At 44.6% G+C, this 23,420-nt stretch overlaps 1 protein-coding gene across 1 annotated transcript in view; it reads left to right on the top strand.

Annotated features, from left to right (window-relative positions):
- Positions 1 to 2,724: 2,724 nt before the first annotated feature.
- SUSD5 (sushi domain containing 5) overlaps positions 2,725 to 23,420 on the top strand; it is a 60,888-nt gene continuing 40,192 nt past the window's right edge. The window contains exons 1-3 of the mRNA XM_049871186.1: positions 2,725 to 3,018; positions 11,343 to 11,520; positions 14,851 to 14,969. Of these exons, the coding sequence (XP_049727143.1) occupies positions 2,907 to 3,018; positions 11,343 to 11,520; positions 14,851 to 14,969 (409 nt within the window). The 5' untranslated portion in view covers positions 2,725 to 2,906. The remainder of the gene's footprint in view (positions 3,019 to 11,342; positions 11,521 to 14,850; positions 14,970 to 23,420) is intronic.

Raw genomic sequence — 23,420 nt, forward strand, 5'->3', positions numbered from 1 at the left:
GATTTTTGCTTCTACTAACACCACCATACGTGGACTCATAAATGCCTCATCAATGCCATAGAATCACGCATAACACCAACCATAACCAAGAAAATGATTTTACAGAAATGGCACTGGGGCGATGGTCTTGAGCCATGAGTTTTACTATATGCCCCATCATCCAGTCGAGCACTTAACCACTGCGCCACCAGGGCTCCTTTACGAGTAGAGCAGTGGCTCTAAAATTTATCATACATAAGAATCACTTGGGGATCTTGTTAAAATGTAGATTATGATTTAATCTATCTGGGATGGAAATGCAAATTCTCAGCCGGGGTTTGAGCTAAAAAGAACCGCTTCAAAGCCCTGGAGAGATGCTGGGCTATTTGTTCTCTCACTCCCTCCTGCCTTACCAGTGACTGTGTTCCTCTGTCTATGGCCACTACTCCCGTGAGGCAGCCTGTGTCACTGCTACAGCTCTTGCTGCACTCAACAAGGGTGATACCCCTGATTGCAGATTCTCAGCCTCCGGAAATGTAAGATAAAAAATATCTGTCCTAAGAGCGAACACATCTGTCTTGGAAGAAATACAGCCAGAATGCTCCTTAGAAGCCAGGATGGCGAGACTTCATCTCATATACTTTGGACATGTTATCAGGAGGGACCATTCCCTGGAGGACATCATGCTTGGTAAGGTAGAGACGCAGTAAAAAAGAGGAAGACCCTCAACAAGATGGACTGACGCAGTGGCTGCAACAGTGGGCTCAAACATAGCAACAATTGTGAGGATGGCGCAGGACAGGCAGTGTTTCGTTCTGTTCTACATAGGGTTGCTATGAGCTGGAATGGATTCGATGGTATCTAACATCAACAACATAAGCCGCCCAGTCTGTGGTACTTTGTTACAGCAGCCTAGGAAACTAATATAGGAAGTAATATCCCACTGAGTGTTCTAAAAGCAGTACTTGGCACAGATCCTGAGTGGGTCAGTCGGTAGCTCCTGCAGGTGCCCAGGGACACCTCCTCTCCACTCTGAGCACTAACAGACTTTCAAATGTCCCCTCCTGCCCAGACATGCAAAGTCTCACTCCTTGTGGCACCAGCTAGCTGTGAGGCAGGCAGTAGCTAAGTATATTAATTTATACTGATGTGTGAATGATTGTCAAGCCTCACTACATTTAACACCCCAGAGTTATTTGTCTTTAAAAGCAAAGTTTTACTATCCAAAGGAATTAATCACTAATAGGACCCTTGCAGCTGACAGGCTGCAGGGAGGAGAGAACAGGAGATAATATCTCTTCATTGCCCCTCAAAAATGAAGTGAGCTGAAAAATGACCACCTTTAGTAAATCAGATCTGGGCTCCAGTCCCAATTTTTACTGTGAAAAAAGAAAGTAGTAAGTTAAAGTCTTCCAGTGTCTGAGTTCATTAAATGGGGATAGCCATCTGTTCCATACAGCACCAGTCACCTGTTCAAGCTTAAGCATGTGTCTTCCACACTTGGAGTGTGAGCATTTTTAGGCCATTTAAGCCTCATTATTGGAATTAAGTACAACCAGCATGCTCCTCAGAAGCAAAGATGGCGAGACTATGTCTCACATACTTTGGACATGTTATCTGGAGAGATCAGTCCCTGGAGAAGGACATCATGCTTGGTAAAATGGCGAAAAAGATAAAAACCCTCAATGAGATGGATTGACACACTGGCTACAACTATGGGCTCAAGCATAGCAACAATTGTGAGGATGGCACAGGGCTGGGCAGTGCTTCAGGCTGGTGTGCATCGGGTCGCTATGAGTCCAAGCGGACAAGATAGCACCTAACAACAACAAGCCTCATTCAGGGTCCAGCACAGGGGAGGACATGCTGCCCGGTGCTCAATAGGTATTTGTCAGGCAGGCCCTGAATATGGAAGGAATTTGGAAGCTGTAAAGTGTTACCCACGCCCTCAGTTGTAGCAATACTGATCATTATTACTCCATTTATAAAAAAAAAAAAAATGGAGAATACAAATCCTCCCACTGATCCGTGCTGATGCTGGGGATACAGGCTAGAAGGTGAGTTGGGCGGGGCAGGGACCTCTGCAGCAGATTTCATTGGGACCCTTATTTAGAGTGTTGATTCCTAAACCCAGATCAAAAGAATCCCCATCTCAAGCCTTCTCGAGGACATGGGAGGGAGCCGGGATTTGGGAAGTGGCTAATAATGGTGACATTCCCACCAATACTCTTTGAGGAATGCTAGGGGGACTAGGAGTAGTAATGGAAACGACCCCACACATGCCCCCTTTTGAGCGACTTTCAAGCTACGCTTTTAAAAAAAATTAGGGAACTGCAATCTCGCTATTCTGTGCGTTTAACTCCTTAGAGTGAGGTTGGCTATAGGATTCTTCCTTTTCAAAAAAAATTTTCCTCCATTATAGGAGGCCAACAGAAAGTCAAGGAGCAGCGGGCAGAGTTAGGCACCCGTTTAAAAGTCCTCGCACAGGGGGTCGGCCTTCCAGATGGCGCCACCCCTCTCGCCGAGGGTCACCCAGCCGGGCGGGGGCTCCCTGCAGCCTGTTCTCCCCGCCTCCCCACGCCCTCACCCTCCGCCCCAGCGGCGCCCACGGAGCGCGCAGCCCCTTTTGGCACCGAGGCCTCCAGGTGCCCAGCGCGAAGGCGGAGCCCGGCTGCAGCCGCCTCCCTGGCGCCAAGGAGAAGACCCCCCCCCCCCCCCGGGAGTCCGTCGCCCCGGCACTCGGGTTCCGGCGTCCCAGGCCTGCCCGGTCTCCGCGCTCCTCCCTCCCGGAGCGCCGGGCGCGCAGCTTGCGAGGCCGGAGCAGAGCGCAGCGCGCAGCGCCCAGTGGCGCCGCTGGGCAGTTCCCGGGGCAGCCAGAGCGCAGGCCGAGCCCGCACCCGACGCGCCGGCCCGCGGACCCCGGGACTATGGCTGCCGAGGGAGCCGGCCCCCGAGGCCCGGCGCGCAGCCGCCTACCAGGACTCTGGGCAGCAGCGCTGCTCCTGCTCGGTCTGCCGCGCCCCTCCGTGCGAGCGGATGGTGAGTGGCCGGGAGGCGGCGGGGCCTGGGGTGGCGCGTGGGGTCCCGGCGGGGAAGGAAGGCGAAGCTCGCTGAGGCTGCTCCTTTGGAAGGACGCGGAGAGCCTGGGAGGGAACGAGGCGAACGGCTCTCTTACCACCCAGCCGGACCCTCCAAGTCTCCTCGTCCCCGCGCGCCCGCACGCCCCCTGTGCTCCTGTGCCCTCCCTTCGTGCCAGGAGCAACCGGAGGGAGCCTGTGAGTTAGCCCTTCAGCCCCTCCGCTGGCTGTCCCACGAAAATTCTTTAAAATGAAGTCACGTCTAGGGTGCACTCGAACCTATTCTGCAGAGATTTAATTTTCCACCATCCCTCATTTCTCTACGTCTAATAAATGTGTCTCCAGACGGCAAGGTCAGTGTTTGGAAGACTCCTTCCAGTATTTTGACTTGGTTCAGGAAGATCTAAAAGATGAACGGGCATAAGCTAGGCAAAGACGGGAGGAGAGCGTGCCCTGGGTAGAGGGAGTAGCACGTGCAAAGGCCCTGGGAGTGGCAGGGAGAATGGGAAACAGGGTATCATGTAGAGTCGCTGGAGCCAAGGTTGCAAGGTGAGGATGTTGTGCCAGATGAGGCTGGAGAAAGAGGTGGGGGCTAGATTATTGCAGAATCTCTGAGAATCGACCCACTTTTGTTGTTCGAAGCTACATTCATTCAGCTTTCTTTCCTTAAATTAGCGTGATCAGAGCCCTGCCATCAATTCCGTTCAGAAAAGCAAATTCAGCTGTGTTTTGATTTTGGCACAAAACCCCGTTGACTTGGTGCAGGAGGATCTGAAAGAAGTAAGCTTAAAAGCCCTTAGTTCTCACACCCGTGAGAGGTTTGTAGTAAGTCCAAGCTTGGAACAAATTAGATTGATGGAGAAAAACTCTCAGCTGATTTAGGATGGTTTGTAATGATATATTTTAAAATGTTTTTCCTATGTAGCAATTTTGGGTGAAACTAGAAGAAGAGAGGGCAAAAAGAATAGCGGTGGTTTAGGGAAAGGGGAAAACCAAGAGAAAAAAGAACTCCAGATACTAGAATTTTTAGTGCTCTTTGTCCTTAATACCACTTGAAGGGCTCTTTGCTTCTGATCGAGGATGAATGTCTTATTTCTGTTAAAGACCACTGTTCATTCTTTATTTTTAAGTGGAGATATAATTCACATACGATAAAATTCACCATTTTCGAGTGTCCAGTTCTATTGCTTTTAGTATATTCGCTGTGTTGTACAACCATTACCACTGTCTAATTTCAGAACATTCTGGGAGGAAAAAAAAAAAAACAACCAAAAACTCATACCTATTAGCAGTCAGTCCACTGTTAATTCTTTACGGTAGCATTTTTATTGCTTGATTGGCACTGAGTTATGAAAATTAAGCTAGTTTTAAAGAAGGCAAGTAGAATAAATAGGAACCTTATTAACTTTTGAATTACCTGTACTGTTGAGCCAATTTTCATTCCTTTTGAAGAAATATCTGTGCAGTCAGGTTTTCAAGTTTCACCCCCTTATAACTGTTTAAGTGAAATGGCAGGTGGGTAGGGCTCAATATTTTGTGCTTATTTGACTTGATGTGAATCATAGAAAATTGAAAGCAGAAATATTGGATAAAAAGAAAGTAACAACAGCAGCAGAGCACAGGTTTTCTTCTTTTGTCAGAAATGCCTCCTTTCCTCCCTTCGCCTTCCTTTCCTAGTGGAGAATTATAGCTACACTTCCTTTAAGAAACCCCATTTGCTGAGCTCCAACTTTAATAATGCATTCATAAGAATTTATAAGTATATTATGAAAGGATTCTTTTCTTGACTAAATGCATGCCTAAATACCACCACTTCCCCCATTTAGTAAGTTGTGTGGATTTAGGGGAAAAGGGCGACAGTGATTGAAGGAGGAGGAAGAAGAAATGTTCACCCAAACTGTGATGCGTTACAGGTATTTGAAAAGATAGAATTGGAAATTATTTCCAAAAAAAGTCAATGAGAAAAATTCAAATGAAAAACATTTAGTTTACCTTTGACCTCATTAGACATGCATTTCATACTACCATACTGTTAAATACTTTTGAAGCTAAAAAAATCCTCACATTAACTGAACACAAATGGACTGTTTGGGTTATGATTATAGGAGAAAATTCATTAATTTAACAGGTATCTATTGAGTAGCTACCATATTCCAGGAAACCCTGGTGGCGTAGTGGTTAAGTGCTACAGCTGCTAAACAGAGGGTTGGCAGTTCAAATCTGCCAGGCGCTCCTTGGAAACTGTGGGGCAGTTCTACTCTGTCCTATAGGGTTGCCATGAATCAGAATCGACTCGATGGTACTGGGTTTGGTTTGGTTTTGGTACCATATTCCAGGCACCTCTTCGCTGTTGAGGATAAAATGGCGAGGAGAAACAGGTCCTTGCTATCAGTGAACTTAAAATCCAATGGGAAGAGAGTCCTTATGCAAAGAATCATACGAATGAAATGTGAAATTGCAACTTTGATAAGTGATAGGATTAAAGGATAGAAGGTGCTCTGAAAACACTTGGTGGGGGAGAGTCTGAAAGATGAGTAAGCATTTCCTAGGCAGAAGGAGAAAAAGAACGTCCTGGGTATGGAGAATAGCATGGTCAAAGAACATTTTGGGTGGCAGGGAAGCTGGGACATGTGGTAACAGACGGAGTGGTGGAACCAAGAGCGCAAGGTGGAAGTGGTTCGAGATGATGTTAGAGAAATCGGGCCAATGATGTCAAGCCTTACAGACCAAGCTTTGTCTTAATCCAAAAAAGGAAAGTAAGCCATTGAATGGTTTCAACTATGACAGTGACTGATCAGATTAGCGTTTTGAAAATATCAGCCTGATTGCAGTGTAGGGAGAGTGGACGGCATCAGGGCAAGGCTGGATGTAGAGACATCATGTGGGATGCCGTTTCTGTTGTCCAGGTGAGAGATGGGAGTAAAGAGGTGGAGAGGGGTGAATGGAACAAGTTTGGGCTAAAGAGAAAAATGTGAGTCTGTGTGAGGATGGTCTTTGAAACCATGGGCACAGATAGAATCCTAAGGAAAGGTTTTACAGTGAGAAGACCCAGGACTAGCCTAGAGTGACAGAAACAGGTTTAGGATTATTGAATCTGTGTTCATGAAATATATTGGCCTATAATTTTTATGATAATATTCTTGTCAGGTGTTAGTATCAGGGCTGTGATGGCTCCTAAAATGATTTAGGAAGTTATTCCTTCTGTTCTCTAAAAGGGTTTCTGTAAGATGTGTATTTTTTTCCTTTTAAAATGTTTCGTAGTGGGGCCATCTGTGCCTAGAATTCTTGTAGGAAGATTTTGAATAATTAATTTATTTACTAGATATAGGAATATTCAGATTTTCTTGTTCATTTTGTGTCAGTTTTGCGTTTTAAGAAATTTGCTCATTTCCTCTAAGGTGTCAGATGTACTGGCCTATATAACATGTTGTTGTTAGGTGCCATTGAGTCGGTTCCGACTCATAGCAACCCTACATACAACAGTACGAAACAATGCCAGTCCTGCACCATCCTCACAATTGTTGTTGTACTTGAACCCATTGTTGTAGCCACTGCATCATCCATGTCATTGAGGGTCTTCCTCTTTTTTATTCTCATTGTCTGTTCACTTTACCAGGCACGATGTCCTTCTCTAGGGACTGGTCCCTCCTGATACCATGTCCAAAGTACATGAGGCAAAGTCTCACCATCTTTGCTTCTAAAGAGCATTCTGGCTGTACAATATTTTATGTACTATAATAATCTCTCATCTTTTCCCTGGGGTCTGTAGTGATGTCTCCCTTCATTCTTGATACTGATAATTTGTGTAATGTTTGTCTTGATCAGGCTTGCTAGAGGTTTATCAATTTTATTATTCTTTCCAAGGAAACAAACTTTTGGATTTGTTCATTTTCTCCGTGATATGTCTGTTTTCCATTTGATTTATTTCTGCTGTCTTTATTACTTCTGTTGTTCTACTCCTCAATTTTGAGATTTTCAACCATTCTTCTTTTGTAATATGTGTATTTGTAGCTATGAATTTCCCTTAAATACTGCTTTAGTTTCTCCCCAAGTTTTGTCACTTGAATAAAAGTATGCTTTATTTCCACTATGGTTTCTTTTTTGAACACATGGCTTATTTAAAAGTGTATTTCATAATTTCATGCACAAGGGGATTTTCCTGGTACTATTTTGTCATTGTAAGGCAGTATAACACAGTGCTTACAATCGCTGACCAGGGTACCATATTGTTTGGTTTTGTGTCCCAGCTGTGTGATCTTGTTTAAGTTAATACTAGACCTTAACTCACCTTAGTTGGGAATAATGATAGCACTTACATCATAGAGTTGTTATAAGGGTTAGTGAATATTTATAAAGCAATTTGAACAAAATCTGGCCCATACTAAGCACTGTGTAAGTGCTTGATAAATTAAAAAAGTGGTTTTAGCTTTTTGTGATGTGATGCCAAAACGTGCTTTGTATGACTTTAGCCTTTGAAATAGTTTTAGATTTGCCTTGTACCTCAGTGGGAGCCCTGGTGGGATAGTGGTTAAGTGCTACAGCTGCTAACCAAAAGGTCGGCAGTTTGAATCTACCAGCTGCTCCTTGGAAACCCTATGGGGCAGTTGTCCTCTATCCTATAAGGTCGCTGTGAGTCGACAGCAGTGGGTTTGGTTTTTGGTTTTGTAACTCAGCAGTTGATCAATTTTACAAATGTTCTCTGTGCGTCTAAAGTAAATATGCATATGTCCTGCATAAGTCCTTATGTTAAGTATGTCCTTCTCTCATACGTCCTCGTGTCAGTTGTGTTGATCGTGTTGCTTAAATCTTCTGTCTCCTAGCTGATATTTTCTGTTTTGTCAATGACTGAGGAGGGATGCAATTAAAATTTTCTGTGATAATTGTGGGTTTTTCTATCTCCCCTAAGAGTCACCTAATATTAAAGAAAAAAAAAAAAGCCTTTGTCTATTCTAAGGTCGTTGATCATTTAGTATGTTTAAAACTCTTTAATTTTATTGATGAAATAAGTGTATTATCATTATAAGGGACTTTCTTTTTCCTCCAGCAGTGCCTTTTTTTTTAATAACAGTTGTATTGAGATATAATTCACATACCATATAATTCACCCATTTAAAGTGTGCAATTCAGGCTTTTTATGGTATTCACGCTTGTGCAGCCATCACCACTCTCATTTTAGAACATTTTCCTTACCCCAAAAAGAAACCTTGTGCACATTGTCAGCCACTCCCTACTTTTCCCCTAAACCAAAAAACCAAACCTGTTTCCTTTGAGTAAATTCTGACTCATAGCAACCCCATAGGGTTTCCAAGGAGTAGCTGGTGGATTTGAACTGCCCACCTTTTGGTTAGCAGCTGAGCTCTTAACCACTGTGCCACCAGGGCTCCATTTTTCCCCTAATCGGCTTTTTTGTCTCTGTGGATTTGCTTCCTCTGGACATTTTATATAGATGGACTCATACAGTATGTGGGTTTTTGTGACTGGCTTCTTTTACTTAGCGTACTATTTTCAAGGTTCATTCATCTGTAGCGTATATCAGTACTTTATTTCTTTTCATTACTGAATAATATTCCATTGTATGGATATACTATGTTCTATTTATCCATTCACCAGTTGATGGAGACTTGGGTTGTTTCCACTTTTTGGCTATTATACGTAATGATGCTATGACCATTTATGTACAGGTTTTTATATAAACGTGTGCTTGCAATTCTTTTGGGTGTATATACACATAGGAGTGGAAGTGCTGGGTCATATGATAACTCTATATTTAACTTTTTTTAGGAGCTGCCAGAGCGATTTCCAAAGCTGTGCCATCTTACACTTCCACCAACAGTGTATGAGGGCTCTAATTTCTCTACATCTACTCCATCACTTGTTATCTCTCTCTTTGGTCCTAGCCATCCTTGTAGATGTGAAGTAGTGTCTCATTGTGGTTTTGATTTGCATTTCCCTGATGGCTGATGATATTGAACATCTTTTCATGCACTTATTATTGGCCATTTGTGTATCTTCTTTGAAGAAATATCTATTCAGATCCTTTCTCCATTTTTAAATTGGGTTTCTAGTCTTTTATTGAGTTGTAAGAGTTCTTTACGTATTCTAGACACAGTTGTTTTTTTTTTTTTTTGTATCAGATACATACTTGCAAAAATGTTCTCCCATTCCTTAGGTTGTTTCATCACTTTCTTGATGTCCTTTGAAGCCAAAGGTTTTTAATTTTTATGAAGTCCAATTTATTTTTCTTTGGTTACTTGAGCTTTTGGTGTCTTAGCTAAATAAACCATTGCGTAATCCAAGGTCTTAAAGATTTATACCAATGTTTTCTTCTAAAAGTTATAGCTTTAGGTCTGACATTTAGGCCTTTGATCCATTTTGAGTTACTTTTTGCATATGGTGTGAGGTAGGGTCCAACATCATTTGTTTGTGTGTGGATGTTCAGTTGTCACAGCACCGTTTATTGAAAAGACTGTTCTTTCCACATTGAAGTATTTTGGCATCCATGTCGAAAATCAGTTAACTATAAATGTGACTGTTTAATTCTGGACTCTCAATGCCATTCTATCCTTATTCCAATACTACATTGTCTTGATTCATATAACTTTGTGGTAAGTTTCTAAATTGGAAAGTGTGCGTCCTCCAGGTTGTTTTGGCAATTCGGGGACCCCTTGACTGCCATATGAATTTTAGTATCAATACAGGCACCTTGGATTTTTATAGGAATTGTGCTGAATCAGTTTGGGGAGTATTGCCATTTTAACAACACTTTTCCTACATGAACATGGGATGTCTATTTATTTGGGTCATCTTTCATTTCTTTCAACAATGTTTTGTGGTTTTCAGAGTATAAGTTTTGCTCTTCTTTTGCTAGGTTTATTCCCGTGTATTTTTGGTAGTTCAGTAATTAAGCGCTTGGCTGCTAACTGAAAAGTTGGTTGTTCAAACCCCCCAGCTGCTCTGTGGGAGAAAGATGTAGCCGTCTGCTTCCGCAAGGATCACAGTCTTGGAAACCCTATGGGGCAGTTCTGTTCTGTCGTATGGGGTCCTATGGGGCAGAATTGACTTGACGGCAATGGGTTTGGTTTTCTGTTTTATACTGCTGTAATGAAATTGTCTAATTAAATTGTATATTAATATACAATAATCAATTGTATTTCTAGATAGCGTGTAGAAATACAATTGATTATTGTCTATTGCTCTTGTATCCTGCAGCCTTGCTAATTTATCAATTCTAATAGTTTCTGGTGGATTCCTGATGACTTTCTACATGCAAGATCATGTTATATACAAATAGAAATAGTTTTACTTCTGTCTCTCTAACCTGGATGCCTTTTATTTCATTTTCTTACCTAATTGTCTTTGCTAGGCCCTCCGGTACAATACAGGTGGCCAGGGTGCACCAGAAATGGTGGCTGCTCCCCTGCCCAGTAGGGGAGAAAGGCAGCAAACAAACCAACTCAATGTGAGAGGAGCTCTGACAATGTCCTAAGACAATGGGGCAGAGAGAAGGGAAGTGGGCTGCTCTGTATAGGTCACCACAGGAATGGGGGAGGCAGAAGAAGACAGCACCAAGGTCTGAATCAGGCCCCGGACACAACGTGACCCGATTCAGAGAAACCTACGGCACTGAGCCTTTCCATATGGTGTTTGTAAGACACCTTTTTAAAGGGAGGGTTTGGAGGGTTTATCCAGATAATGCCAGAACCAAACCAAGAACCAAACCCGTTACAGTTGAGTCCATTCTGATTCATGGCAACCCCCTGTATTACAGGTAAGAACTGCTCCGTAGGGTTTTCTTGGCTGTAATCTTTACAGAAGCAGATCGCCAGGCCTTTCTTCCACAGTGCCGGTGGGTGAATTCGACCCACTAACCTTAGGTTACTAAACCCGTTGCTGTCAAGTGAATTCCAACTCATAGTGACCCTATAGGACAGAGTAGAACTGCCCCAGGGGTTTCCAAGTTGCAGCTGGTGGATTTGAACTGCTGATCTTTTGGCTAGCAGCCAGGGTCCTCATTATGGCACTGCAGGGCTCCAAGCATGCCGGAGCATATAGTTAAATTTTCTTTTTAAAAGAAGAAGACAGGAGCAAGACATGGGTTAAAACACCTGTGCAGTTGTCGCCACTCAGTCCCAGGCGTGAGGTGTGATGGGATAGTTTCTGCACTTGGGTCTTCAAGCAAGTAGGAAGCTAAGGTTCTGACCGGCGTCTTCCCAGAGAGTAAGTTTGCTGAGATTAAATTCCTAGGGATCCTGGAGTCAGCCTGTGTTTGTGCTTGTCTCTACACAGGGAAACTCTTTGTGCTGGAGTCTTGGAATGGCTCTCAGAGCCTGGCACTGGAGGCAGCTCAGCTTTCCTGCAGGAGCAGGGGTGCTCACCTTGTGTCTGCAGACGAGCTGCGGAGGATGATCCAGGACTGCGCCGTCACGGTGTGCACCACGGGCTGGCTGGCAGACGGCACCCTCGGGTAGGTCAGTGAGCCTGGGAAAGTGTCTCCTTTCTGACTTACCTGACTTTCCCACCCAGGCTCATGGGGGGATCCATCGTTACTCTGTTGGGACTCTGGGGTGGGCAGAGTACAGCGGACGGGGGCTTCTAGCATTTCTTTAAAGTCTTGTTTTCAGCTCTCAGACAAAAGCATTTTCTGGCCTTCTATCACAGTTTGTTTTTCCCTTACTTTGTTACTTGAATTGACTTTTTAAGTTACAAAACTAATGCATGCTACTTGAAATATAAAACAATACAAATACATGTAAAGTACAAAGTGAGTTCCTTTCTTTTTCCCTACTCCACAGATAACAGCTCTTAACAGCTTGGTATATATCTGTCTTAGGTTGGGTTTTCTAGAGAAGCAAAACCAGTAAAGTGTATAAATATGTATATATAGAGAGATTTATGTAAAGAAAATGGCTCATGTGGTTGTAGAAGCTGTAATGTCCCAAGTCCATGGGTCAGAAAAGAAGCTTTTCCTAATTCACGTAGCTGCAGGGGCTGGTGAACCCAAGATGGGCAGGTTGGAGAGCAGGGCTGTTGCTCACAGGCTGTGAAGATCGATGAATCCCAAGATCAGCAGGCAAGACCATAGGTAAGCTGCTAGCTCAAGTCCCAAGAACCGGAGGTCAGACAAACAGGAGCCAGCTGCAGGATCCAGAATGAACAAAAACCCCTGGGCCCTGCCAGAACATTGGCCCACACTCGATACAGGCCACACACCCAAGGAAACTCCCCTTCAACTGGTTGGCCACTCATAGCAGATCCCATCGTGAGGGTGGTCACATACCAGATCTCAACAGGGATGTGATCACAACATTGTATGACTTACCAGATGCTGAGACTCATGGCCCAGCCAAGTTGACACACAGTCTCAACCGTCACAGTATTCTCTATCCTTCTTCTCTGTGGGTATTTATCTTCATATATATGTATAGGCCACCACTTATCTTTCAGTTTGTTGTACTGTGGTAGCTTGCATGGTGCTATGATGCTGGGAGATATGCCACCAGTGTTTCAAATACCAGCAGGGTCACCCACAGTGGATAGGTTTCAGCAGAGCTTCCAGGCTAGGACAGACTAGGAAGAAAGGCCTGGCAACCTACTTCCAAAAGTTAGCCGTGAAAACTTTATGGATCACAGCGGAACATTGTCCGAATGACTTGCTTTGGACCTGTCGTCAGGAGAGATCACTCACTAGAGGACGGCCTTGTGTTTGGTGAAGTAGAGGGTCAGCGAGGCTGAGGGAGACTCTTTTGAGGTGGTTTGGCACAGTGGCTTCAGTAATGGCTACAAACATGCTGGTGATCATGAGAATGACACTGGAGCAGGCAGCGTTTCATTCTGTTGTATATGGGGTCACCATGACTTGAAGTTGACTCGCCACTAACATTGTATGTATAGGAAGATGGTATGGAGGTTTTAAAGTATACCCACGAATTTCTTCAGCCCTTTTGAGAAAGACGGGGCAGTCTGCTCCCGTAAAGATTACAGCCTAGAAATCCCTATGGGGCAGTTCCCTATGGGACAGTTCCACTCTGGAATGGACTCGTTGGCACCTAACAAATGACTCTCATTGAGAGGTGGGGTCTGTGTCACCTCCCTTTAAATTAGGACAACAGGTTATTCCTTTGACTGATAGAATACAGCAGAAGTGACACTCGGATGTCTAAAAGCCTCTCAAATATAACTTGTCTAAAATCAAACTTCTGGTGTCCCCCATACTCCTGCGTACACATGTGCACCTGCACACAAATGCTGTTCCTCCTACAGTCCTTATCAGGTTCGTAAATAGCAACTTGATTCTTCTAGTTCCTCAGGCCAGACCTCTTGGCCTAAATGCCTTTCTTTCTTCCATACCTCACACTGAATTCATCAACAAGTCCTATCCATTCCATCTCTAAGATGTCCCCAACATCTAGCCACCTCTTATCTCCTCCACTACTTCCACCCTGGTCTCAGCCACATTTCTCTCTCATGTGGATTACTGCGGTGGCCTCCTCACTGGTTTCTTTGTGTCTGTCCTTGCCCCTTTTGGAAGGAGTGATCCTTAAAATGTACACCAATCAGATCACACCTCTCCTCAAACCTTCCATTGGCTCTCACTTCACCCAAAATAAAATCTACAGTCCTCACGGCCTACAAGGTCCTATGGGATCTGTTCCCCGACTCCTCTCTGACCTCGTTTCCTACTACTCCCTCTCTTGCTCCCTCAGCTGTAGCCACAGCCGCTTCCTTGCAGTTCCTCATTCACCTCAGGGCTATTCATTCCTTAGAAGCTAGTCAGCAGGAATGTTCTTCCCTTAATATCTACTTGGCCAACTCTTCTGCCATCTTCAAGGCTTTGCTCAAATCTTACCTCCTCAGTGATGCCTACTCTACATACTATTTCCTACCCTCACCTTCTCCTCAGTATCCCAGTCCCCAAAGCCTGTATCATTTTCTAACATGCCGTGTAATTTACATGCTATGTGAATTGTCCCACCTTTTCTAGAATGTCCCTCTAGTCCATTCATGTGTCCCAAGCATCTAGAACCATACCTGGCAAACAGTAGGCACTCAGTTAACATTCGTTAAGTGCATTGAATGAATCACAGCACAGAAAAAGAATTCAGAAGCTTTAACATACAGAGAAAAGGAGCCCTGGTGGTGCAGGGGTTAGAGCACTCGGCTGCTAACCAAAAGGAAGTTCAGTGATTCGAACCCACGAGCTGCTCCGCGGAAGAAAGATGTGGCCACCTGCTTCTGTAAAGATTACAGCCTTGGAAACCCTATGGGACCGTTCTACTCTGTCCTGTAGGGTCACTCGGAGTCGGAATCAACTCTACAGCAACAAGTTTTGTTACCGTAGGAGAGTCCCTGGGCGGCGCAAACCGCGTAGTAGAGGTGAATTCTAAACAATCCGTCCCTGTGACGCCAAGACAGGTTCTGGTTCAGGATGGAAATGGTCCTCGAACTAGGAGGTTTTGAGGGGAGAGCGCGTATCCGGGCACCATTTTCTAGAGGTTTCAGAGCTTTTTTTTGTTTTGTTTTGTTTAGTTTTGTTGTAGTCTTCCATCTTTATGTTCTAGTCAGCTTTAACATACGCTGCCTCTGAAACGTGACACATATGACCTCACCTCGGGCATCACCTATGCCTTCCTGGATTTAGACCTTTATTTGGGGAGTGTTTTACTTTCAACCAAAGCTCATGAATAAAAAAATCTCTGCTGGTACAGAGCTGACAGTGGAAAAGAACTGTACTTTTTTCATTTTTTTTTAACCCCGGGGAGCTTTTCTAACCCAGTGTCAACTTTGTCTGTTTCAGGACAACCGTGTGTGGCAAGGGGAGTGGCGAACAGCAAATCGTGAGAGCTGTCGATGTGAGAATTGAGAGCAACCCGGTTCCTGGTGGCACGTACAATGCCCTTTGCATTAAGGATGAAGGTCAGTGCCAGAACCTTTGTGAAGGTTCTGGAGGGTGTGTTCTTGGGGTTGCTTTCTTAGGTCGGGTTCTCTAGACGGAGACCAGGAGATGAGGATTCCCTGAACGTGGTTTATCAGGAAGTCTTCCAAAGAAAAACCAACAGGGGTTGGCAGTGGGGAAGGGGACAGAGAAGGGAAGGGGGTCAAGCAATGGTGTGATATTAAGCAAAGTCCCACAGTGGTGGTAAAGCAGGAGGTGACTTTGGCTCAATCCCCCAGGGAATTTCTGGAGAGAGTGTAGGTCACCTCAGAGCTTTCCTGATCAGGGGTGAGGGAGCTGGGGCATTTATACTGCCGCCCCATCAGTCAGTGGTTAAGGGTGGTGTCTTAGTTTAGCGCTCCTGTAACATACCACGAGTGGATGGCCTTAACAAACAGAGGTTTATTCTCTTACAGTCTAGTAGGCTAGAAGTGCAAATTTAGGCTGCCAGCTCCAGGGGAAGGCTTTCTCTCTCTGTCGGCTCTGGGGGGAGGTCCTTGTCATCTGTCTTCTCCTGGTCTAGGAGCTTCCCAGCACAGGGACCCCAGGTCCAAAGGACATGTGCTCTTGGCTGTACTTTCTTAGTCGTATGAGGTCCCCCTGTCTCTCGCTTGGTTCTCTCTTTTCTATCTCAAAAGAGAGTGACTCAAGACACAACCTGATCTTGCAGATTGAGTCCTGCCTGATAACGTAACTGCCTCTAATCCTGCCTCATTAACATCATCGAGGTTAGGATTTACAACACAAAGGATAATCACATCAGATCACAGAATGGAGGACAATCACACAATACTGGGAATCATGGCTTAGCCAAGTTGACACATTTTGGGGGGGACACAGTTTAATCCATGACAGTATTTTAACCACAAGAGAAAATTAAAACGATCCTTTGAGTCCCAAACACAGGGACAGTCCCTGTCTCCTGGAGGGAGACAGGGCAGGGGCAGAAGAAGAATAGATGTCCTCTTTCTTCAGTGATCTCACATGAATCTGTAGGACTTCTGAGTCTTAACTCTTTCCGTGATGAGCAAGCGTTATCAGTTAGCTTTTGCTGTGTAACAAATTACCCGAGATGCAGTGGCTGAAAACAACAATGACACGTTTAGGTCACGATTCTGGGAATCAGCAGTGTGCGCTGTGCTTAACGCAAGAGTCAGCTGCCCCTCAGCTAGGTGACTCGGCTTCTGGGAGTTGGCCGGCTGTCAGCTGGGGTGGTGGGGGGACTGGGCCCTGTGTTTCTCGTCATCCAGCAGGCTAGTCTAGGCTTTCCACCTCACGGGACTTCAAACGGGCTGTGTGTGTGCACGTGTGTGCCTTCTTGCCCGTGATGGTAGTGCATGAAGCCAGAGGTTGGGAACATCCATTCTGTCCTAGAGGACCCACGGTCAAAGCCATGATAAAAAAAAAAAAAAAAAAACAGTCGCTGTGGAGTCGATTGTGACTCGTGGCGACGCCATGTGTTTGAGGGTAGAACTGCGCTCTGCAGGGTTTTTAATGGCTTTGACCTTTTAGAAGTAGATCACCAGGATGTTCTTCCAAGGCCCCTGAGTGGATTAGAACCGCCAGCCTTTTAGTTAGCTGAGTGCTTTAACCATTTGTAGCACCCAGGGATTCCAAAGCCATGATACGAAACCCTCTTGGGTCGAGCCAGTTCTGGCTCCTAGCGACCCTGCAGGACAGTGGAGAACTGTCTCCGTAGGGTTTCCAAGGCTGTAAATCTTCATGGAAGCAGACTGCCACGTCTTTCTCCCACGGAGCGGCTGGTAGGTTCGAACCTTCGACCTTTCGGTTGGCAGCAGAGTGCTTTCACCACTGCGCCACCAGGCCTTCTGAAAGCCATGATAGTGACTTCCAACTTGAGTCAGAGCAAGCTGGTGTAGTGAGCCTTCTGGTCTGTTGTGCTGAGAGGATCACAGTATCGCTTTAGTAATATTCCTTCTAGCAGTGCCTAACCTGGACCACATCGTGAGGAAACATTAGCCAAACCCAAATGGTAAAACATCCCACCAAATAACTGACCTGTGCTCTGAAAAATGTCAAAGATAAGAAAAACAGAGAAAGGCCAAGGAGCTGCTCTAGATTAAAATAAACTAAAAAATCTTGACAGTGAAATGCAATTTGTGATCCTGGATATATCCTGGACCAGGAAAAATATCTATACAAGGCATAATTTGAATAACTGATGAAATTCAAATATGGATTATGAATTAGGTAGTAGTACTTTATCAGTGTTTAAATTTCCTGATTTTGGTAATAATACTGAAGTTATATAACAAAATGTTCTTACCAAATGGGCAACACCTGCCCAAAAGCAAAGACGATAAGGCAGAAAGGGACAGGATAACTGGACGACACAGGGAACCCCGGGGCGGAAAGAGGCAGAGTGCTGACACATTGCTGGGATTACAACCGGCATCACAAAACAGTTTATGTATAAATTTTTGAACGAGGAACTAATGTGTACTGTAAACTTTCACCTAAAGGACAATAAAATTAAAAAAAAGTTAAAAGACAAAAAAAACCCACCTATACAGTCAACAATTTCAGCTACTAACTGAAAGGTCAGCAGTTTGAACCCACCAGCCACTCTGCAGGAGAAAGATGTGGCAGTTTGCTTCCGCAGAGATTTACAGACTTGGAAGCCCTGTAGGGCAGTTCTACTGTGTCCTATAGGGTTTCTATGAGTTGGAATTGATTCGAAGGCAATGAGGTTTTTCTTTTTAAATACATGGATATATATATATATATATATACACACACACATATATACACACATATGTGTGTATATGTGTCTATATATGTGTGTATAGAAAGGGAAGAATGGTAAAACAAATGGGACTAAACACAAACACGTTACTGATTGGATAAAGGGTATATGGGAGTTCCTTGTACTATTTTTGCAATATTTCTGTAAGTTCGAAATTATGTGAAAATTAAGTTTCCCCAAAATCAAAAGGCCACCTACTCCCATCTCAAAACAAAAACAAACAAAAATGTCTCTGAGTCATGGGGAGCTAACAAGTGAAGCAAAACTGGAAGGAGCTGAGAACCAGGCCCAGCAAGGACGGGCACCAAGAGGCCCAGCAGCAAAGGATCTGTGTGTGTCAGAGACATAGCCTCGCAATGCCTGCAGCAGCCTTTGGGCTCCCAGGGCTCCCTGCCACGTGTGAGCCACGTATGTGCCATGTCTCTTGTGATACCTATAAAACTGCTGGGTGCCATCTTAATTGTTCGTGATGATCAAAGTGCTGAAGGCCCTGTCACCTGGAGCAGTTAGCCCGAGTCCAGCCTGGCCTTGCCTCCCCTTACTACTGACACTTCCCAGGTCGAGAGGGCTGCATGGCGCCGGGCTTGTACGTGGGAGACTGAACCATGGTGGGGACATGGGGACATGTGCTGAGGTGGTGTTAGGGCCTCAGGGTCCTGTCTTGAGGTCTCCAGAAGCATAGGGTGGATTCCCTAAGGCCACTCAGAGGGAGCTTTGTCCTTGTTCCTGTGCCTTCCCTCCTCAGAAAGACCTAGTAAGCTGCTCTCACAAGGCCCTCCACCTCCGTTGAGTTGCATCCTTTCCTCGATGGACCTTTGTTGATAGTGCACACATCAAGGCAAATCTGTTTGCTTAAGGAAGGTGCAGGTCTTCGTGGAGGCCAAGGAGAACAGGCAGCTCCTTGAGGTTCCTGTGTGAATGTCGGTGACATCTGGTTCAGCACACACCCCTGTTGCAGTTTTGTCTCCAAAGGTTGCCTTTTTTCTGGATGTTGCTTCCTGGAACTCAGCTCTGTGCTTCTGCTTCTCTTTGGCCAGACAAGAAGAACAGAGAGTGCTAACTCCTAAGATGGCAGCCGCATGCCTCATAGAGAACCCAGACGGGAAACGGGGCTTGTGGAATGTTCAGGCAGCTTCCTCCTATGTTTCTTTTTTTAAATAAAGTTCATCATGAGTGTGGACTTTTCTCATTTTCTTTCCAGTATTTTTGTTTCACTGACAGTGAATTTCCAGCCCCGTGATGATCTCATTTAAACTAATAAGTTATTTTTAACCAACTGGATGCTGATGAAATAAGCCGTCTCCACTTGGGCTCCCTGGCTTTGCTTCTCTTGGCAGCTTGTCTGTGGGGTCGGCGGCTTGGGGTCTGGAGGCTTCAGGTCTCCTCTCACCTCCTCTCTGTTCCACCCAAAAGTCTCCGCTCTTTGTATGCCCCTGTTTCTCCTCCTTTGAGGCAGAAGGAGCAAATTGTCTTGAAAGACGTACAACCAGAGTGCTCCTTAGAAGCAGGGATAGTGAGACTACATCTCACATACTTTGGGCATGTTGTCAGGAGGGATCAGTCCCTGGAGAAGGACATCATTCTTGGTAAAATCAGAGGGACAGCAAAAAAGAGGAAGACCCTCAATGAGATGGATTGACACAATAATTGCAACAATGGGCTCAAGCATAACAATGATTGTGAGGATGGCACAGGACTGGGCAGTGTTTTATTCTGTTGTACGTGGGATCGCTATGAGTTGGAACCTAACAACAACACAACCAGGCAGGGCTAGGAGCCCTGGTGGCATGGTGGTTAAGCCTTGGAAATACTATACTCTGTTCTGTAGGGTCACTATGCATCGGAATCAACTTAACAGCAATGCAATTCTTAAGGCTCTGGTATTTGAAGTGGAACTTGAAGGATTTTTTTTTATGAGGATAATGGACAGCGAGGAGCAACTGATCTTCAGCAAAGTGTCAAAGTCCATTCAATGAGGAAGAAACAGTCTCTTTAACCAATGGTGCTGGCTAAATTGGCCATCATATGCAGAAAAACAAATCAGGATCCATACCTCACACCATGCACAAAAACTGACTCAGAATCAAAGACCTAAATGTTAAAGCTAAAACTATAAAGCTCCTGGAATATAACATAGGATCAACCTAAAAAAAAAAAAAAACCAAACCCATTGCCCTCGAGTCGATTCTGACTCATAGTGACCCTATAGGACAGAGTAGAACTGCCCCATAGGGTTTCCAAAGGGCACCTGGTGGATTTGAACTGCCAACCTTTTGGTTAGCAGCTATAGCTGTTAACCACTCCACCACCAGGCTTTCCAGGATCAAACTAGGAGACCTAATTTTCAGCATAAATAGCCTATCGAGCAAAACTAAAAATGCACAAACAACAGAAGATAAATTAGATAACTGGGATCTCCTAAAAATTAAAAAAAAAAAAACAGAAAACAAATGCTGGCGAGGTTATGGGGGGATTGTAAAGTAAAGATAACCAAAAAATGTGTGTGTGGTTAGGTAGGTAGGTACGGATGTAGGTGTATAGGAAGGCATATATGAGTAAGCACACGTGCATGTATAGGTGTACCTGCTGTTGTTAGGTGCCGTTGAGTCGATAGCAACCCTGTGCACAACAGAACAAAACACTGCCTGGTCCTGCACCATCTTCACAATTGTTGCTATGCTTGAGCCCATTTTTTCATTCACTGTGTCAATCCATCACACTGAGGATCTTCCTCTTTTTTGCTGACCCTCTACTTTACGAAGCATGATGATGTCCTTCTCCAGGGACTCATCCTTCCTGGTAACATGTCCAAAGTATGTGCGATGAAGTCTCCCCGTTCTTGCTTCTAAGGAGCATTCTGGTTGTACCTCTTCCAAGACAGATTTGTTCATTCTTTTGGCAGTCCATGATGTCTTAGTCATTTAGTGCTGCTATAACAAATACCACAAGTGGATGTCTTTAACGAAGACAAGTTCATTTTCTCGCAGTCAAGTAGGCTACAAGTCCGGATTCAGGGTGTCAGCTCCAGGGGAAGGCTTTCTGTCTCTGTCAGCTCTGGAGGAACGTCCTTGTCATGAGTCTTCTCTTGGTCTGGGAGCATCTCAGCGCAGGAACCTCAGGTCCAAAGGACGCGCTCTGCTTCCAGCACAGCTTTCTTGGTGATATGAGGTCCCCAACTCTCCGCTTGCTTCCCTTTTATCTCTTGAGAGATAGGAGGTGGTGCAGGCCACACCCCAGGATAACTCCTTTTACACTGGATCAGGGAGGTGACCTGAGTAAAGGTGATGCTACAATCCCACCCTAATCCTCTTGACATAAAATTACAATCACAAAATTGAGGACAACCACACAATACTGGGCATCAGGGCCTAAGCAGGTTGATACACACATTTTTGGGGGGACATAATTCAATCCATGACACATGGTGTATCTGTAGGCATGTATATATGTACATGTTTACGTATGCTGTATAAATATCCACATATATAACAAACCACGTAGGGGCATAGATACGGGCACCTCCTAGACATATCCAGACAACTTGCAGGATTGGTTTACGGGGTTAAAAGGCTTGGGACCATAATCTGGTGGGACAGCTTAGTCAATTGGCATAACATAGTTCACAGAGATAACGTTCTACATCCTTTTCTAGTAAGTAGCGTCTGGGGTCTTAAAAATGTGCAAGTGGCCTTCAAAGATAGAACTGCTGGTCTCTACTCACGTGGAGCAAAAGAGAATGTAGGAAGTCAAAGGCTCAAAGAAGAAACTAGTGCATGGGATTAATAGCCAACACGAACCACAGCCTCTTTTAACCTGAGACCAGAAGAACTAGTTGGTGCCCAGCTATCACGACCTACAGTTCTGACTAGGGACACAGTACAAGGTCCTGGATAGAATATGAGAAAAGTGTAGAAGAAAATGCACATTCCTGAAAAAGGCCAGACCTACTGGACCAGCAGAGACTAGAGGAATCTCTAAGACTATTGCCCTGAGATACCCTTTGAACTTGGAATTGAGGCTATTTCTGCAGTCCCCTTTTGGCCAGATAATCGATTAGCTTAAAAAATAAACTATCACCTGTAAGTAATGTGCTCCCTTAATTAACTGTATGAGACCAATCAGTCAACATTTACCCAGAAGCCAAGATGAGAAGGCAAGGAGGGGAAGGGAAGCTAGATTAACGGAGACAGCAAACAGAATGGAAATGATGAGAATGCTGACGCATCGTGAAAAGTGTAACCAGCGGCACGGAACAATTTGTATAAAAATTGTTAAAAGGGGAACCTAATTTGCTGTGTAAACTTTCAACTAAAACACAATAAAATATATATTTTTAATTATTGTGTTTTATGATATATAAATATAAATAATACCTTAATAAAACAAAACAAATTCCTTCAGCAGCTTCCAAGTCATGTTCTATGACTCCAGAATGGTATTTTGCCAGAGTGTTCTTGCATGTATTATCTCGGTCCTCGAAGCAATATTGCAGGGAGGGTATTAACATCCTCTTTATTCAAAGAAGGAGACTAAAGGACAGGGAGGTGTGGTACAGCCGGGAATGCTCATCCACACGTGTTCCAGTCTCCTCCATGCCTGTGCAACAGGTCCCGAGACCCAGTTAAGCCAGATGCAAACATGTCCACACTTCTTTTGACCCTGGTGCTGCATCTCTGATTATGAACTGTTCACGTGCTTCGGATTCTTGACCTCAGGAAGAGAAGAATAATAGAGAACGCCTGCTGTCGCAGCCGTTATGTCACCTGTGTTGACTCATTTAATGCCCACAGCAACCTTGAGGGAAGTGATTGTTCTTATCCTTATTTTACAGGTAAGGAAACTGAGGCACAAGGTAAAGTAACTTGCCCGAGGCCACACAGCTAGTACATAGGGGAGCCAGGACTCAAATCCAGATGCTATAGGATGTATGTTCTCAGAGGTGCTCTTTTCTTTTTAAACTTGACTTTTTTTTTTTAATAATTTTTATTGTGTTTTAAGTGAAAGTTTACAAATCAAGTCAGACTCTCACATATAAACTTATATACACCTTACTACATACTCCCATTTACTCTCCCTCTAATGAGTCAGCCCACTCCCTCCTTCCAGTCTCTCCTTTGGTGACCATTTTGCCAGTTTCTAACCCCCCTACCCTCCCATCTCCCCTCTAGACAGGAGATGCCAACACAGTCTCAAGTGTCCACATGGTACAAGTAGCTCACTCCTCGTCAGCATCTCTCTCCAACCCATTGTCCAGTCCAATCCATGTCTGAAGAGTTGGCTTCAGGAATGGTTCCTGTCCTGGGCCAATAGAAGGTTTGGGGACCATGACCGCTGGGGTCCTTCTAGTCTCAGTCAGATCATTAAGCCTGGTCTTTTTATGAGAATTTGGGGTCTGCATCCCACTGATCTCCTACTCCCTCAGGGGTTCTCTGTTGTGCTCCCTGTCAGGGCAGTCATCGGTTGTGGCCGGGCACCAACTAGTTCTTCTGGTCTCAGGATGATGTAAGTCTCTGGTTCATGTGGCCCTTTCTGTCTCTTGGGCTCGTAATTAGTTTGTGAGCTTGGTGTTCTTCATTTTCTTTTGATCCAGGTGGGTTGAGACTTATTGATGCATCTTAGATGGCTGCTTGCTAGCGTTTAAGACCCCAGACGCCACTCTTCAAAG

Source organism: Elephas maximus, chromosome 27, assembly GCF_024166365.1.
Source record: "Elephas maximus indicus isolate mEleMax1 chromosome 27, mEleMax1 primary haplotype, whole genome shotgun sequence".
NCBI classification, from domain to species: domain Eukaryota; kingdom Metazoa; phylum Chordata; class Mammalia; order Proboscidea; family Elephantidae; genus Elephas; species Elephas maximus.